This window comes from Syngnathoides biaculeatus, chromosome 12 (genome assembly GCF_019802595.1).
Source record: "Syngnathoides biaculeatus isolate LvHL_M chromosome 12, ASM1980259v1, whole genome shotgun sequence".
Taxonomy (NCBI): domain Eukaryota; kingdom Metazoa; phylum Chordata; class Actinopteri; order Syngnathiformes; family Syngnathidae; genus Syngnathoides; species Syngnathoides biaculeatus.
In genome coordinates this window covers 23,529,437-23,543,982 of record NC_084651.1, presented here as the reverse complement: position 1 = coordinate 23,543,982, position 14,546 = coordinate 23,529,437, and the positions used below count along the sequence as shown (strand labels likewise).

Below are 14,546 nucleotides of genomic sequence, written 5' to 3'. Positions count from 1 at the left end.
CAATTAATGGATGTCTTTGCGATGTGGGAGGAAACTGGACTGCCAGGAGAAAACCCAAATCCCAGAACACGCAAATCCCACACAGGCGGTGCTGCGATTTGAACCTCGGTCCTCAGAACTGTAAGCCAGATGCTTCTTAAAAGTGCAAAATCTGTTCGAATCTTTGCTGTGATCCCTTGCCTGTATGAATTTTGTCCAGGTACCCCGACTTACTCATGTATGTATCAATGATTGTTTGGTTGTTGAAGTTGAAGATGGATGGATGGTCAAGTAACATCATGATATAGCAGAGGAAGTACATGAGAATCATGAGTGAAAAATTGTATGTGTAAAAGAAAGTACATACTTGTGGTTATAACAAGCAATTTGCTATTTTGCAAACAAAGTCAGTTTCCCAGGAAGGTGTTCAGTATACTACAAAAAAACTGACCATCATTTAACAGCATCTGACAACCGGCAGCCATCTTTTCAGCCTACTTAATTTTTGACAGACTTTAAAAATGATCTGTACATCAGAAATAAGAACACAGCACTCTTGAGAGATAAGCAATCATCAGGTAAGGTCTTCTTGCAGGGATTCCCTAACAAGATATTTGGGTAGTGCTATTCACAGAGCTGGAAATTAATGTACAGATTGTGATTGTAAGAACACATTTAAAGGCAAAATGAATACCACGTTATCTTGGTTTAGTTTCCAAAGTCTCAAAGTGATTAAATCAATCTTAAAAGGGTTTGTGCACTGATTCTAGAAGAACACAGTGACTGACAAGACATGCAAACAAAATGTTCTTTTTTGTTAGTTTTTTTTTTCTTTGTTTTTATAGCATATCTATCTGATTTACAGATTAGGGTAGGAGTTTCATTTCAGTAACTTCATTATGTGACTGTACCCAGTCATTTATTATTTTGATAAATACCTGATAAATCTCAATGAGTTATATGAACTTGGAGGCTGGTATCTTGTCCCACGACTCATGAGCAAACTGCACCAGCTGTCTCATGTGTGATTATTTTTTAGGTTTGACTTCACGTTTCAGCTTCTTCCAAAGACAGTTTGTTTAATAGGATTTATTGAAGAGATTATGGTTATTTCAGGGACACTTCAAAATAATCCAATGTGTTGTTCTTATAGCCGTTCTTGGCTATTTTTAGCTTTGTGGTTTTGGGTCATTTCCTGTTGGAGAGCCATAACCTGCGAATGAGACCACACTTTGTGATACTTGTCAGAACATCCCAAATGTCTTGGTTGTAGTGAGGTTTTATTTGACCCAACACAGTTTCAAGAGACCACATGTAAATATATGAATACAGCTTCTGTGTCATCTGTCCATCGAGGCATTCTTCCAGAATCTTTGAGGCTAGTCAGTCTGCATTTTGGCAATTTCAAGTCACATCACTTACATATTTTTTCAGAAACCATTGTAGATTTGCTTACTTTAACAGAAGGATACTGAACATTTTCCCCCTGCGTGTATTACGGTTGTGTATCAATACATAACGGATCACGATTATTACAATTTTGTTCTGCTCGTAGTGTATGAACATTGTTTTGTCATAATTGGATTGAATACAAACTTTTGAAGCATCATACACCACTCATTTGTGATCATGTCTTTTTTGTGGAAGAATATGTGTTTCTAATGTGATCTGGCTTGCTTTGAGAGGGGTACTCTTCATGATAACAATGTAAGTGTGACAGCTGAATGCTCGAATTTATGCTTGCATGGGTTTTCTCCGGTCAGTCTGGCATTCTCCCACATTCCAACAAAACATGTATGTTGGGTTTATTGAAGACTAAATTGTCCATAGATGTGCATGTGAGTGTGAATGGTTGTTTGCACTATGTGTGTCCAGAGCATGGCTGACAAATCATTTAGGGTGTACAACCAAACTCAGATGGGATGGACTCCACCTCACCCAGGACCCTAGTGAGGATAAGCGGTGAAGATAAATGCATACAGCGATTTTTATTAAACTGTGTTGAAACACTGTAGCTTGTTCAAATCTTTAAATCGGGTCAACAGGTTGGCGTACACTGCTGCCACAGGATACCACTCTGATAAAAACTGCTGTTAACCCCAGCAATCTTTTCCAAACCACTACCTTTTAGAGTCTTGCAATTTACATTCTTAATACAAACATCTATCTCCTCAGAACACCTTACATACAGTCGATATATGCGTATTTATAATATAGGAACCTTATTTGACATTCTAGGCCAGGAATCCAGCTGCCTTGTAATGTTATAGTTCAACAAACTGATGACAATACAGTAAATCTGAGTCACTATGCTCCTGGTGCCTCTCATGCACACAATGAAAATAATGTACAGTGCGTCCCATAAAGAGCAGCATGCTAGCCAAGCTTAAATAGAAACAACTACACTCTTCATAAGTAGTCTACTACTTGTATGTTAAAGGGTACAAAGCAAGTAATATGCAAGGATTCTTAAAGGTTTTACAATAGCCAGATGACAAATATGGCCTGGATAAGAGATGAGAATTGAGATAAATAGTTAGCTTTAACGCCAATATTTAGCTCATTGGATACATTTATTGTGACCCTGTTTTTTTTTTTTTAACGTTTTGTAAAACTCATCTTAAATCACGTCGTACAGGAAGAGAATGATGCTTTATCTGACTATAAAAACCTGCTTTAAGAAGAAAAGTAAAGACACAAATTGTGTAACATTATAAATGACAGCCATTCAGAGGAATAGGTGTGCTCCAGCTGACTCTATAACTCCATATCAATCTCTGCCCCAACGACACACATGTTCCACATATAAAGTGGGCATGGATAAAATACAGACAAGTGTAATCCTTTGATAATTGCGTGCCAATAAGAAAGATGTTACTGACTGGAGAAGTCATGCTGAATTACAGGGAACCTGAATTTCAGAGCACAAATAATCCAGAAGGGATGGAGACGCTCATATTTCTTCAAAGCGAGATGACAGACTGTTTCAAGTAACGCTGGCAATTCACGTCTGTATTAATGATCAAAAACTCCCACGCACAACAAAAAGCTACCACACCATTGTGATTTGAAATAAAATATCCATAACGTGAATAAATTATGAACAGACGAGGTGTCTTGTGTGTGCTTTATTTGAAAACTACAGTAGATCAAATAGCTTCCTCAACATGACCCTCCAGCATCAAGCATTTCCAAAGATGAACTTGGATAAACCTTTATGGGCTCTTGGCGCATAATGCCATGCTGTCATATCAGTCACAAATAATACAAGTAATTCTTTTCCACTTTTGTCCAATAGGACAGCCATATACTATAGGCATAGTTTCAAGCAAAGCGTCGCACACGTACTGCCACACAACAAAAGGTTTTTTTTTTCTCAAAACTAATACAAACAAAAAGTGAAAATTGCTGGGTGTCAATGTCCACATAGTCAAAAATTCAGAACCACAAATTTCCTTGCGATGTTGATCTCACTCATGATAAAGTGCGTGACTCTGTCCCGGAACCTGCTTTCCGTGACATAGCAGTGCATGAAGACAATTGGAAAGAAAAAATAGATTCAATAAGGAAAGAGATTTGGGAGCCAAAAAGTTAACCTTTGGGTTACAAAAATTCCTCTGAGCCATTTGGCGAGCTATAATTCACAGTAGGATGTGGGGAAACTATACATAAAGTCTAGAAGCTCTTGATTTGCAGTGAGATTTTTCATTAATTGATAAGGCACCTTTTGAAAAAAAAATCTGAATATACAACAGCATATATGACTGCGCTGGCCATGTTTCTTTTGTTTGTTTGTTAACTTGTTTTTTTCCGCTTTTTTTATCGCAACATTTTTTTCTGTGTGTGCCAAATTACCACGCACATATTCTGTAACAAACTGGGAATGTTTAGGGACATATTGATCATTTACATTTAATGTAACCACGAAATTAGGAAGAATATGGATTTCTCATTCATCATCTGTAAAATGGGGTATTACATCTTAAATCCTTTACATATATTACTGCTGTGTGCTTCGGAGAGGGAATTGCAAAGATGATGTTTGTAAATGCGTGGCGATTAGTTCTGGCAAATCCTAACACAGCATCAAAACTATTTCAAACCCAGAAAAGACCGGAACATATTTCAGTAACATGGGATATTTTGTGCAAAAAGCCCATTTACCAACATCTGGATTCACAATAGCTTGGCTCAGATGCACACGTACAGTATTATTGGATCACCATCTTTATGGATAAAGCTGTTCCAGTAGTCACCTGCTACACAGACATATTTAAAGTCCATACAGGGTACATACCAAAATTAATCTCAGCACCAATGTGTATTCTATAAAATTCAATTTTTGCAGCTGCAGTTTTTATCCCAGTGACCCATCCCAGGTGAAAACTGGATCTCAGGACAAAACAACGAATGTGAAGCAAAGTGACGGACAAATGGAGGACCCAATCAAAACTCACTTTGTAAATTGGAATTTGCAAATCCCGGCAGTTGGGTAATCCGGTTAAGTGTAGCCACTCACCGGACATCGTTTTGCTGCGGTGTTTTTTTCTGCCCAACCAAGTTTACTGTTCTCGCTTGGATAGGCTTCTCTTCTCTGAAACACACAAAGTGAGAAAATTTTGTCAGTTTGACTCAATTAAATGTATATATATTTTTTGTCAAATGCCAGTTTATTCCTATTTTACAAGGAGTACTTTTTTACATTCATGTATTGTTTTGCATCTGATTTTCAGACAAAAACAACATGTGATTATGGTTACCATCAATTTACAACTTTATGTTCAGATACATGACACATTTCCATGTTCAAAAATTCACAGAGGGTGTCGTGGTACATACACCTGAGTTTGATGTGGGCTGCATGGGTTCAATTCCTCCTCAGTATTGGTATTGATAAATGCTATACCCTGCGGCTGACTGGTGACCAGTTCAGGGAGTAGTCTGCCTTTCACCTGAAGTTGGCTGGGAAAGGCTCCAGCACTCCTACCACCCTTGTGAAGATGAGCATCTTGGAAAATGACTGATTTACCCCATTCATTCGTTTCCAGCACTGCTTATCCTCACTAGGGTTGCGGGTGTGCTGGAGCCTATCCTGGCTATCTTTTGGCAAAAAGTGGGGTACACCCTGAATAGGTTGCCAGCCAAATGTACACATTTATTTCCACATTTCACTGATAAAAAAATTATTCATTTCTGATATATCTGTCTACTGGGATTTTAAGCGCAGTCCTACACACAAAAAATAAGTTTTTTTCGGCTTGTCCCATTAGGGGTCGCCACAAGAAATAAAATGTTATTATCAGTACTTTAAATATCATTTTATTTTTAAGAAACTTTAATAAACATTGTAAAATCAAAATACTAAACACATATCATATTGAACAATGATTTAATCCTTCGTGAAAGATGTCCCTTGAAAATGATGCCTATGGGCTGGAACAAGAGACTGTTGAACAAAGATAACCTGATTAAAGCACAACTATTTGTTTTGAAATTGGAGTCTTATGTCACAGCTTGATGGTTTTCTAGATACTTTTCATAATGAATGTATAATTCAAATATTAAATGTACAGTGAAGAAAATAAGTATTTGAACTCCCAGCTATATTGCAAGTTCTCCAACTTAGAAATCATAGAGGGGTTTGAAATTATCATTGAAGGTGCATGTCCACTGTGAGAGAAATGATCCAAAAAGAAAAACCCAGAAATCACAATGTATGATTTTTTTTAACAATTTATTTGTGTGATACAGCTGCAAATGAGTATTTGAACACCTGTCTATCAGCTGGAATTGTGACCCTCAAAGACCTGTTAGTCTGCCTTTAAAAGTCCACCTCCACTCCATGTATTATCCTGAATCAGATGCACATGTGTGAGGTCTTAAGTTGACCCCCACCCCCCATACAATCAGTAAGACTCAAACTTGTAATATGGCCAAGACCAAAGAGCTGTACAAGGACACCAGAGGCAAAATTGTACAACTCCATGCGGCTGGAAAGGGCTATGGAGAATTTGCCAAGCAGCTTGGTGAAAAAAGGTCTAATGTTGGAGCAATCATTACAAAATGGAAGAAGCTAAACATATCGGTCACTCTCAATCTGAGTGGAGCCCCATGCAAGATATCGCCTAATATGGTCTCAATGATCCTTAGAAAGGTGAGGAATCAACCCAGGACTCCACCACAGGACTTGGTCAATGACCTGAAAAGAGCTGGGACCGCCGTTCCCAAGGTGACTGTTGGTAATACACTAAGACGTCATGGTTTGAAATAATGCATGGCACGGAAGGTTCCCCTGCTTAAACCAGCACATGTCAACGCCCATCTTAAGTTTGCCAATGACCATTTGGATGACACAGAGGAGTCATGGGAGAAAGTTTTGTGGTCAGATGAGACCAAAATTAAACTTTTTGGTCATTATTCCACTAACCATGTTTGGAGGAAGACAAATGATGAGTTCAATCCCAAAAACAGCTTCCCTACTGTGAAGCATGGGGGTGGTAGCATCATGGTTTGGGAGAGTTTTTCTGCACATGGTACAAGACGACTGCACTGTATTAAGGAGAGGATGACCGCGGCCACGTATTGTGAGATTTTGGGGAACAATCTCTTTTCATCAGTCAGAGCACTGAAGGTGGGTCGTGGCTGGGTCTTTCAACATGACAATGATCCGAAGCACACAGCCAGGAAAACCAAGGCGTGGCTCCGTGATATGCATATCAAGGTTCTGGGGTGGCCTTGGCAGTCTCCATACCTAAACCCAATAGAAAATCTTTGGAGGGGGCTGAAACTCCGTGTTTCTCAGCGCCATCCCAGAAACCTGTCTGATATAGAGAAGATCTGTGTGGAGGAGTGGGCCAAAATCCCTCCTGTCGTGTGTGCAAACCTGGTGAACAACTACAGGAAAGGTTTGACCTCTGTAATTGCAAACAAAGGCTACTGTACCAAATGTTAACATTGGTTTTCTCAGGTGTTCAAAAACTTATTTGCAGCTGTATCACACAAATAAATGGTTGAAAAAAATCATATATTGTGATTTCTGGATTTTTCTTTTTAGATTATCTCTCTCACAGTGGACATCTACCTACAATAAAAATTTCAGACCCCACCATGATTTCTAAGTGGCAGAACTTGCAATATAGCAGGGTGTTCAAATGGTTATTTTCTTCACTGTATGGATGCGGGACAAAGCCTGTAATCCTATCAATTCAATGTTTCTCACACCCATGATGTTAAGTACCGTAATTGGGAATTCTACAAATACGCGATACATAATGTGCTGAAAATATGCAGCCCTTGCATATTATTGTACAAAAAATATACAGTGCAAGGCTGCAAGCATGCAGGCAAACATCACAAACCCAAAACAAATTACTGTATGCCTGGTTCAGCTCTTACAATAATAATTTTCTGTATTGTTTGATGCATTTGTGTGCCCTTATTAAAATGGAAGGGAATATATTGTACAAGTGTGGTATCCAGTGGCGCATTGTCATGTTTTAGTAAAATAGAAAAAAGAATCATTTTGACAAGATTAGTTACCTCCAGCTAAAGTTGAATTTCAGTATATTGTACCTGTCATGCAACTTGCATAACCCTACCATCGATCTGTTGATTCACCAAAAATTTACACTCTATGGCTAAAGTATTTGACAATCTTACCTCTTTGGATCATTTAAACCTTTTCCCCTTTTATTTTAATGTATTATCATTTTTTTCCAGCTCTGTGGTAACTTTGGGCTATGACCGATTGTTTTCCAGTGTGACTGTGCCCCGGTGGACACAGCGAGTTCCATAAAAATTTTTTGGATAAATATGGTGCGCAAAACTTTACTGGTCCAAACAGAGTCTTGCAAGATCCAACAGACTCACACAAAAGGTCTTCCCAGAGGAATGCTGCTTTAAACAGTTTATTCCAGCTCCAAATGGGAAACCACCCATCATTCCATCTTCTTCAGCATTACTGGGAATGTAATTTATTTGAACAATTCTACATAATATCCAAAATAATGCCAAAATCTCACCACGTTTTTAGACTGTGGGAGGATCCAAACAATGCCGAAAAGCCTAAGGTCCTAAACTGTGCTCTGTGATTGGCTGGCAACCAGTTCAGGGTGTAACCTGTCCCTCACTCGAAGATAGCTGGGATAGGCTCTCACATGCCTGCGACCCTAGTGAGGATAAATGGAATGAATGAATGAATGAATGAATGAATGAATGCTGACAGTAGCTGTGAGTTAGCAAAGTAAAGTCACTTACTTACAGCATGAACTGTTCCGTTCGTTAAGATGTAATGGCCAGTTTTCCAAAACTTTGAGGAAGAATTTGTATTTGTCAACAAGTGGGACACAAAAAGATGGCTTTGGTATGTCAAATTACATATACAGTAATCCCTCTCTACTTCGTGTATCCCCTATCGTGGATTCAGTGCATCATGGATTTCTGCAACCCCCCACTCAAAAAAAAACGGATCGCTACGTACTAATGCACCATTCCCGGTGCAATGACATGGACCAATGAAGCAAAAATAATAAATAAATAAATAAAAAACGCCAGCATACATTAGTACAGTACTTTAGCGGGAAGCCGCATTGATAGGGTATAATGCGGCATCCCCAAAAGACGACAAGGACCTAGGAAGCAAAAAAAAAAAAAAATCGCCATTCACCCCTACTTCGCGGTTTTCACTTTTTGCGTTTGGGTCTGGTACCAATGCACTGCGAAAAACGACGGATTACTGTCAACACTAATGTCAGAGAGGAGTGCTGAGCACAGTAGAAGTTTAGACATGAAAGGGCTGATTTGCAGCTGCTACAGAAAGGCATGTCTGAATTCCTTGTCTTCTGAAACATTACTAAAAATGATGTCTACTCACTTAGAGCTGGAGCTATATATTGGACGTTTCCTACTTCAGATGCAGTGAATCGATCCTTCTATCAGTCCATGCAGAGTGCTTAAAATAGAACTGAATCGTACAGCTTGAGCAACGTGTAGCTTAGGTGGGTCATCGTATCTCTCTATCTAGCTGTCCGGTTATGTGTGCAGCATTGTGCAGATACACTAAAAAAAGGCTTTAACTTGATAGATGATGTGGTACTGACAGTAGAGGGTGGGTTTGGGTTGATGTCCACACTGATCTTAACGATAAACCTTTCTTCATAGATGCATGTATGGTGAAAGACAACATAAAGGAAGACAGTGGAGGTGGATGCACACAATGGATACAAGTCACTCTGATTCAAAATGACATTAAACAGGCGCCTTCTCCTCACTCTGTTATTGGCCTACTGGTTCTACAACAGCCTGTCTGTTTGCAAGCGCTCTGGCCTACATACTGTATCATGCATAAGGATGGGAAAAAGCTCAACCGCACCCCAGAGCTGGGAACAGCAGCTGTTGAGATGGATGCTGCACAGATAAACGTCAACAGGGAGGGTTTTACTTTTACTATGTGCCATGTCAGGCATTGGTGAATTTTCTGCTATTCCATTTACCTCTTCCCGCGGCATCTGTCAATAAAATACTTCAGGTTAAAAGCAAATACCACTTGACTGAAGCATAAGCGTGACTCATAGTAGCGATGCTAATGGCATGTGTGCAAATGAGAAATTCATTTCTATTTCTCAGAGAAGGGAGTAAGTGGGATGTCATGCTGCTAGTGATATCGTGGTATACTCTTCATCCAATCATCATCCTCTAGTTACCAATAACCCAACATCAGAATCAAAACATTACCCATGCCTGAGTTTCACTTTTCGCTCTTCTTTTATTGCAGCTCGCTTGTGTGAGGGTGAGTGTGTCTGTGCGCGCATGCGTGTTGGTGTGTGTGCGTGTGTGAATTACAGAAAGCTGCAGTATACAGTACTCATGCCATGCATATGTGCAAACATATGTATGGTAAGATACATGGGGGGGGTGATACTAATGCTGAATCACTCAATACACAAGGGAAAATGAGTTCTCTCTTTCTCTCTCCATCTCTCTCTCTCTCCCTCAGACACACACAACAGACACACACACTCATGCACGCACACGCAATCTTTCTACATCTTACTTTAACATGGCCTCCTCCTTTGCTTCTTCCTCCCGTTGCCGAGCCAGTACTGCCATGATGATCTTCCTCTCCTCCTCAGTCAAGTGGCTCAAGTCCGGTTCTGGGATGGCCTGAGCGACGGGTGGACCCCGAGGGCCTAGTGAAGCGAACATCTTGCCCACCACCACCACCACGCTCCTCTTTCTTCCCCTCGATTGGGATCACGGATCACAAAAACCCGCTAGCGGAGCTCACGTATCACGACATGGCCCACGGATGAAACAGTTTAAGGAGCGACTGATGCGGGGTTCCCATGGCGGTTGGGGGGAGGCTCCCGGCGCGGCAGCGGCGAGGGCGGCGGCGTGATTGCAGCTGTGACAGCTATGGTGGTTGTGGTAGTGCCACGGTAGTGTTCCGGATTGCCGTTATTGCTTCTCCTTTTCCCTCTTGCAGCTCCGGTGTCTTTTAACCACCACCCGCTACCACCCACCCGCCCGCCTCTCCCCACCACCACCTCTGTTTCACGGGGAGCCCATTTCTCCGGCAGTCGGTGTGGACGCTGGCACACGGGGATGATCCGGGTTCCGGCCGAGCAGAGCAGAGCAGAGCAGAGAGGAGAGGAGAGGAGAGGGAGGAGGCAACGGAAGGCGGTCTCCGCTCAACCACTGGCCAGGCTGCGTCGCTGTAAGGCGAGCAGACACTTCTTGATGATGCTGATGCTGCTGTCAAGGAGACAGAGCCGTCAATGGGACCGCAGCCCCTCAAGCGCGTTCACTTCTCTTGCAGCAGGAACGCGCCGCCCTAATTTGAGAATGGGGGGCTCCACTCGTGAAAAAATGCACGCTTACACCAGCCTGTCGCACGTATCAAAATAAAGGCTTTCCTCAGGGGCAAAATCTTACCTTTGCCCGCCCCCAACTGACTGTTGCGTTACAGTTACCGTTTCACTTCATTTACCTAACACTAACATTCAAGAGTTTGTTTTTTTTTTAACATCCACAAGTCAATGCATTTTTCCAAGATGAATTCAATTAAATCGTAACCTTAATTATTTGTCTCATTTCAACTTCATCTAGTCTGCACTTCTCAATCACCTTCCATTATTTTGCTTCCTGTGTCTTTAAGGTTTAAACGTCCCCACAGGCAATTGTCATTCATGGGGGTGTTAAAAGGTTCTATACCTACAGTACATTATTCGATCCATCCATATAAAAACATGTTTGTGTGCTATGAACCCCTAAATAGGCAAGACAGAATATGGGTCCTTGTGGGTCCCCTGATCATAAATAAAAAAGGCACCATTTAGGTTGTGTTTCCTGATACCCCGGTTCCTCATTTTTAGGAGATCAGCTTTAAATCTTCTCAACTAAAGTATGACTAATCGTAACCATAAGCACTCCTTTGTCTGTAGTAGTGCTGTTAAATAATGTTAAACACGATGATAGATCTGTAACGCGTTGACCTCAAAGTTCTGAGGACCAGGGTTCAAATCCCGCCCCCCTGTGTGGAGTTTGCATGTTTTCCCCGTGTCTGTGTGTGTTTTCTCTGGGCACTCCAATTTGGAAAATTGTTGTTTTTTCCTATAGCAGGTGCCACTATATTTTTTCTATGGCAACTGTCCCAGTGTGACATCTGCAAATGAAGTTGCAGGCAATATGGGCACCATTGGGATTGCAAGTGAGACTTCCGCAACTTTGCACATTAATGACATGTTCTTTGCTCATTTTTTTTTCGTATAGACAATGAAGTGTGTGTTTCTTTCAGCTTGTCCCTTTCGGGGTTGCCACAGCGTGTCATCTCAGATGAACGCACATATGTTTGGCACAATTTTTACGCCGGATGCTCTTCCTGACGCAACCCTTCTCAGGGAGTGGAGGCCCCAGTGGGATATGAACCCACAACCCCTGGTTTTCCAAACCAGTGCTCTAACCACTGAGCTATGGGGCCTCCCGTATAGACAATGAAGTGAATAATATTATTTGTTGTTTTCATCACAGTTTCTGTTTTAAAATGTCTATATAGCTGTCAGTTGACCTTTAAGCGAAATGCTTGTTTTTTCTAACCTGTTGTGTCCACAAGCTTAGTCATGCTGATATAATGCTGTTAGTGAGTTTTGTCTCAGATTTGCTGTACATAATATATGAGAGTCTGCCATACTCCCTCTATTGTAGTTTCTGTTGGAATTTACCATACGGTATTTGTACAGCACAAAAAGCAATGGCAAAGGCCAAAAACATGCTAATAGCTGGTTTTGGAAGAGAAAAACAAAATAGAGAGAACAATACAATGGAAAAAAAGTTGTGCTCATAAATCACACATTCTGTCAGAACTTTTAAGATGTGTACCATGCTTCAAGGAAAACAAGAGTGGGTAGGCAACAAGTTCATTCATTCATTCATTCATCTTTTGTACAGCCTAACCTCATAAGCGCTGGAGTCTATCCCAGCTGACTGTGCAAGAGGCGTGGTCTTCTGACTGGACTCCCCAAAAAGAGTATTAAACAGCTGCAGCTCATTCAGAATGCTGCAGTTTGCATTCTGACCGAAACAAATCTCCCATATCCCACCACACAATGTTAATTTTATCCTTATTGGGATTCAAATTAGACTATATAACATTTCAGAATAGTATAGTCCGATAACCCTCTGGAAGACCTGGAAGAAGTGGCTGGTGAAAGGGAAGTCTGGGTATACTACTTCCCCCGCGACCTGACACGGAAAAGCGGTGGATAATGGATAATGGATGGATGGATGGATAGATCAATAGCATCATCATTTAACAAAACACAGTAATTTAGGAAATAATTACAAAATCTTCTTTTTGTCTCAGGTGGTGAAGCTGTCTGTTCTTCTTGGCAAAAAGCCTCCAAGTCAAGTACAATAAATTATCTTTAACCTCTCACGTGACCTGCATGCTTGAGATATCCGCACAGTAGCTTACATTGACATTGAGATCAGGAGACTGTAATGGCCACACCAGAACCTTCATTTTTTTTTTCTGCTGAAGTCAGCGAAGGGTCGACTTGACCTTGTGCTCTGTGCAATCATTGTCATGTTAGAAAATTCGAGTACATCCCATGCGTAGCTTCCAGGCTGATGAATGCAAATTGTCCTCCAATATTTTTTGAGAACATGCTGTATTCATCTGGCCATCAATTTTGACAATGTTCCCTTTGGCATTGTATCTCACACAAAACATATTATTACTTCATATTTCACAGCAGCAATGGTTTACACTTCATCATCATTGAATCCTCTCCACACATAATGTTTATGTTTGTGACCAAAAAGTTAAATTTGGGTTGTCACTGCAAATGACTTTGTTCCAGTTGTTTTGAGGCTTGTCGGGTTGCTTTTTGACAAATTGTAAGTGTGCTGTTTTGTGGCATTGACGCAGCATTGGCCTTTTTTTCCTGGCAACCTGACTGAGCAGACCATTTCTATTCAAGCATCTCCTTATTGTGCATCTTGAAAGAGCCACACTACTTTTTTTTTTACAGAGACACCTGTATTTCAGCTGAAGTCGCTCTTGGGTTCTTCCCAAAGAAACTTCATGGCAGTTGTGACTGTCATCTTTGTTGAGTGACCCAAACATGACCACTAATTTTACAATTCTTTTTCAGAGTTTGTGTCACTGTTTTGGCTCTGTTTCATGTTTTCCTGTGTTTCATATTTTTCATTTCCTAAGTTCTCAGCTGAATGGGTCCACCTGTTTGCATTCACCCTCAACCTTGTGTCGACCAATTAGCTCCCTCCTGCCACTTGTCTTTTGTCCAGGTGTTTCTTGTCTCTTCCATCTCTGTGTATTTAACTCCCTGGCTCCTTTCAGTTCTTGTCAGTCCATTGCTATAGTCATGCTTGTCCGTGTCCTTGTCATGTCTTATTTCCAGTTTGGACTACTACCTTGTTTCCCTGCTTCCCTGCATTTGAGTCCTCTATGACTTTGCCTTGCCTTCTCATCTACCAAACCGTAACAGTTTGAATACTGCTGATTGGCATTTTCAAATCATTTCATAGCTTTTATAGATTAGCAAAATTCATCTGGCTTTTTCTTTTTGCCAATCCTTGAATCCTTTTGTTCTCCCCATGACTATTCAGCAAAGTCAGTGTAGCGGCCTCCCTGGATGTAATGCGGAGGGGTCTCTCAAGAGCTGAGACCCTATGTGACTATTTCTTCATTACCCTCGCTACAATCAAAGTAATAGGTGTGGAAACACAACTGTAACCCTTGGGCAGATGTGGCCCAATGGTTAAGGTCATGACCTCCCAGTGTGAGGGACCGAGGTTCAAGATCCTGACTGGACCATCTGCCAATATCCCCTGGACTCACAGGTGGTGTCTTTGAGCGATACTCTGAATTGGTCCCAAGGTGCTTCAGCTACCCCTTTATCTGTTGTGTTCCACTCATAACTGCAATGGGTGAAGAGCAGAGAGCAAATTTCTTGTACATGCTCATGACAATAAAGATGATTCTTCTTCTTTTAATAGCTATTTGAAGCGATGGGTGTTAAAATGCCATTTGGGTGATTTCCCTCATT

At 41.0% G+C, this 14,546-nt stretch overlaps 1 protein-coding gene and 1 non-coding gene across 8 annotated transcripts in view; both read right to left on the bottom strand.

Moving 5' to 3' along the window:
• LOC133509598 (regulating synaptic membrane exocytosis protein 1-like) overlaps positions 1 to 10,472 on the bottom strand; it is a 123,321-nt gene extending 112,849 nt beyond the window's left edge. For all 7 annotated transcript variants that reach the window (XM_061836785.1, XM_061836787.1, XM_061836789.1 and 4 more), the window contains exons 1-2: positions 10,031 to 10,472; positions 4,499 to 4,573 (exon numbers count right to left, since the gene is read on the bottom strand). In XM_061836785.1, coding sequence (XP_061692769.1) covers positions 4,499 to 4,573; positions 10,031 to 10,182 — 227 coding nt within the window. In that variant the 5' untranslated portion in view covers positions 10,183 to 10,472. The remainder of the gene's footprint in view (positions 1 to 4,498; positions 4,574 to 10,030) is intronic.
• Positions 10,473 to 11,883: 1,411 nt separating this feature from the next.
• trnas-gga (transfer RNA serine (anticodon GGA)) lies at positions 11,884 to 11,956 on the bottom strand. Its single transcript has one exon. It is a non-coding gene; the product is annotated as a tRNA-Ser (tRNA).
• Between the last annotated feature and the right edge of the window lie 2,590 nt (positions 11,957 to 14,546).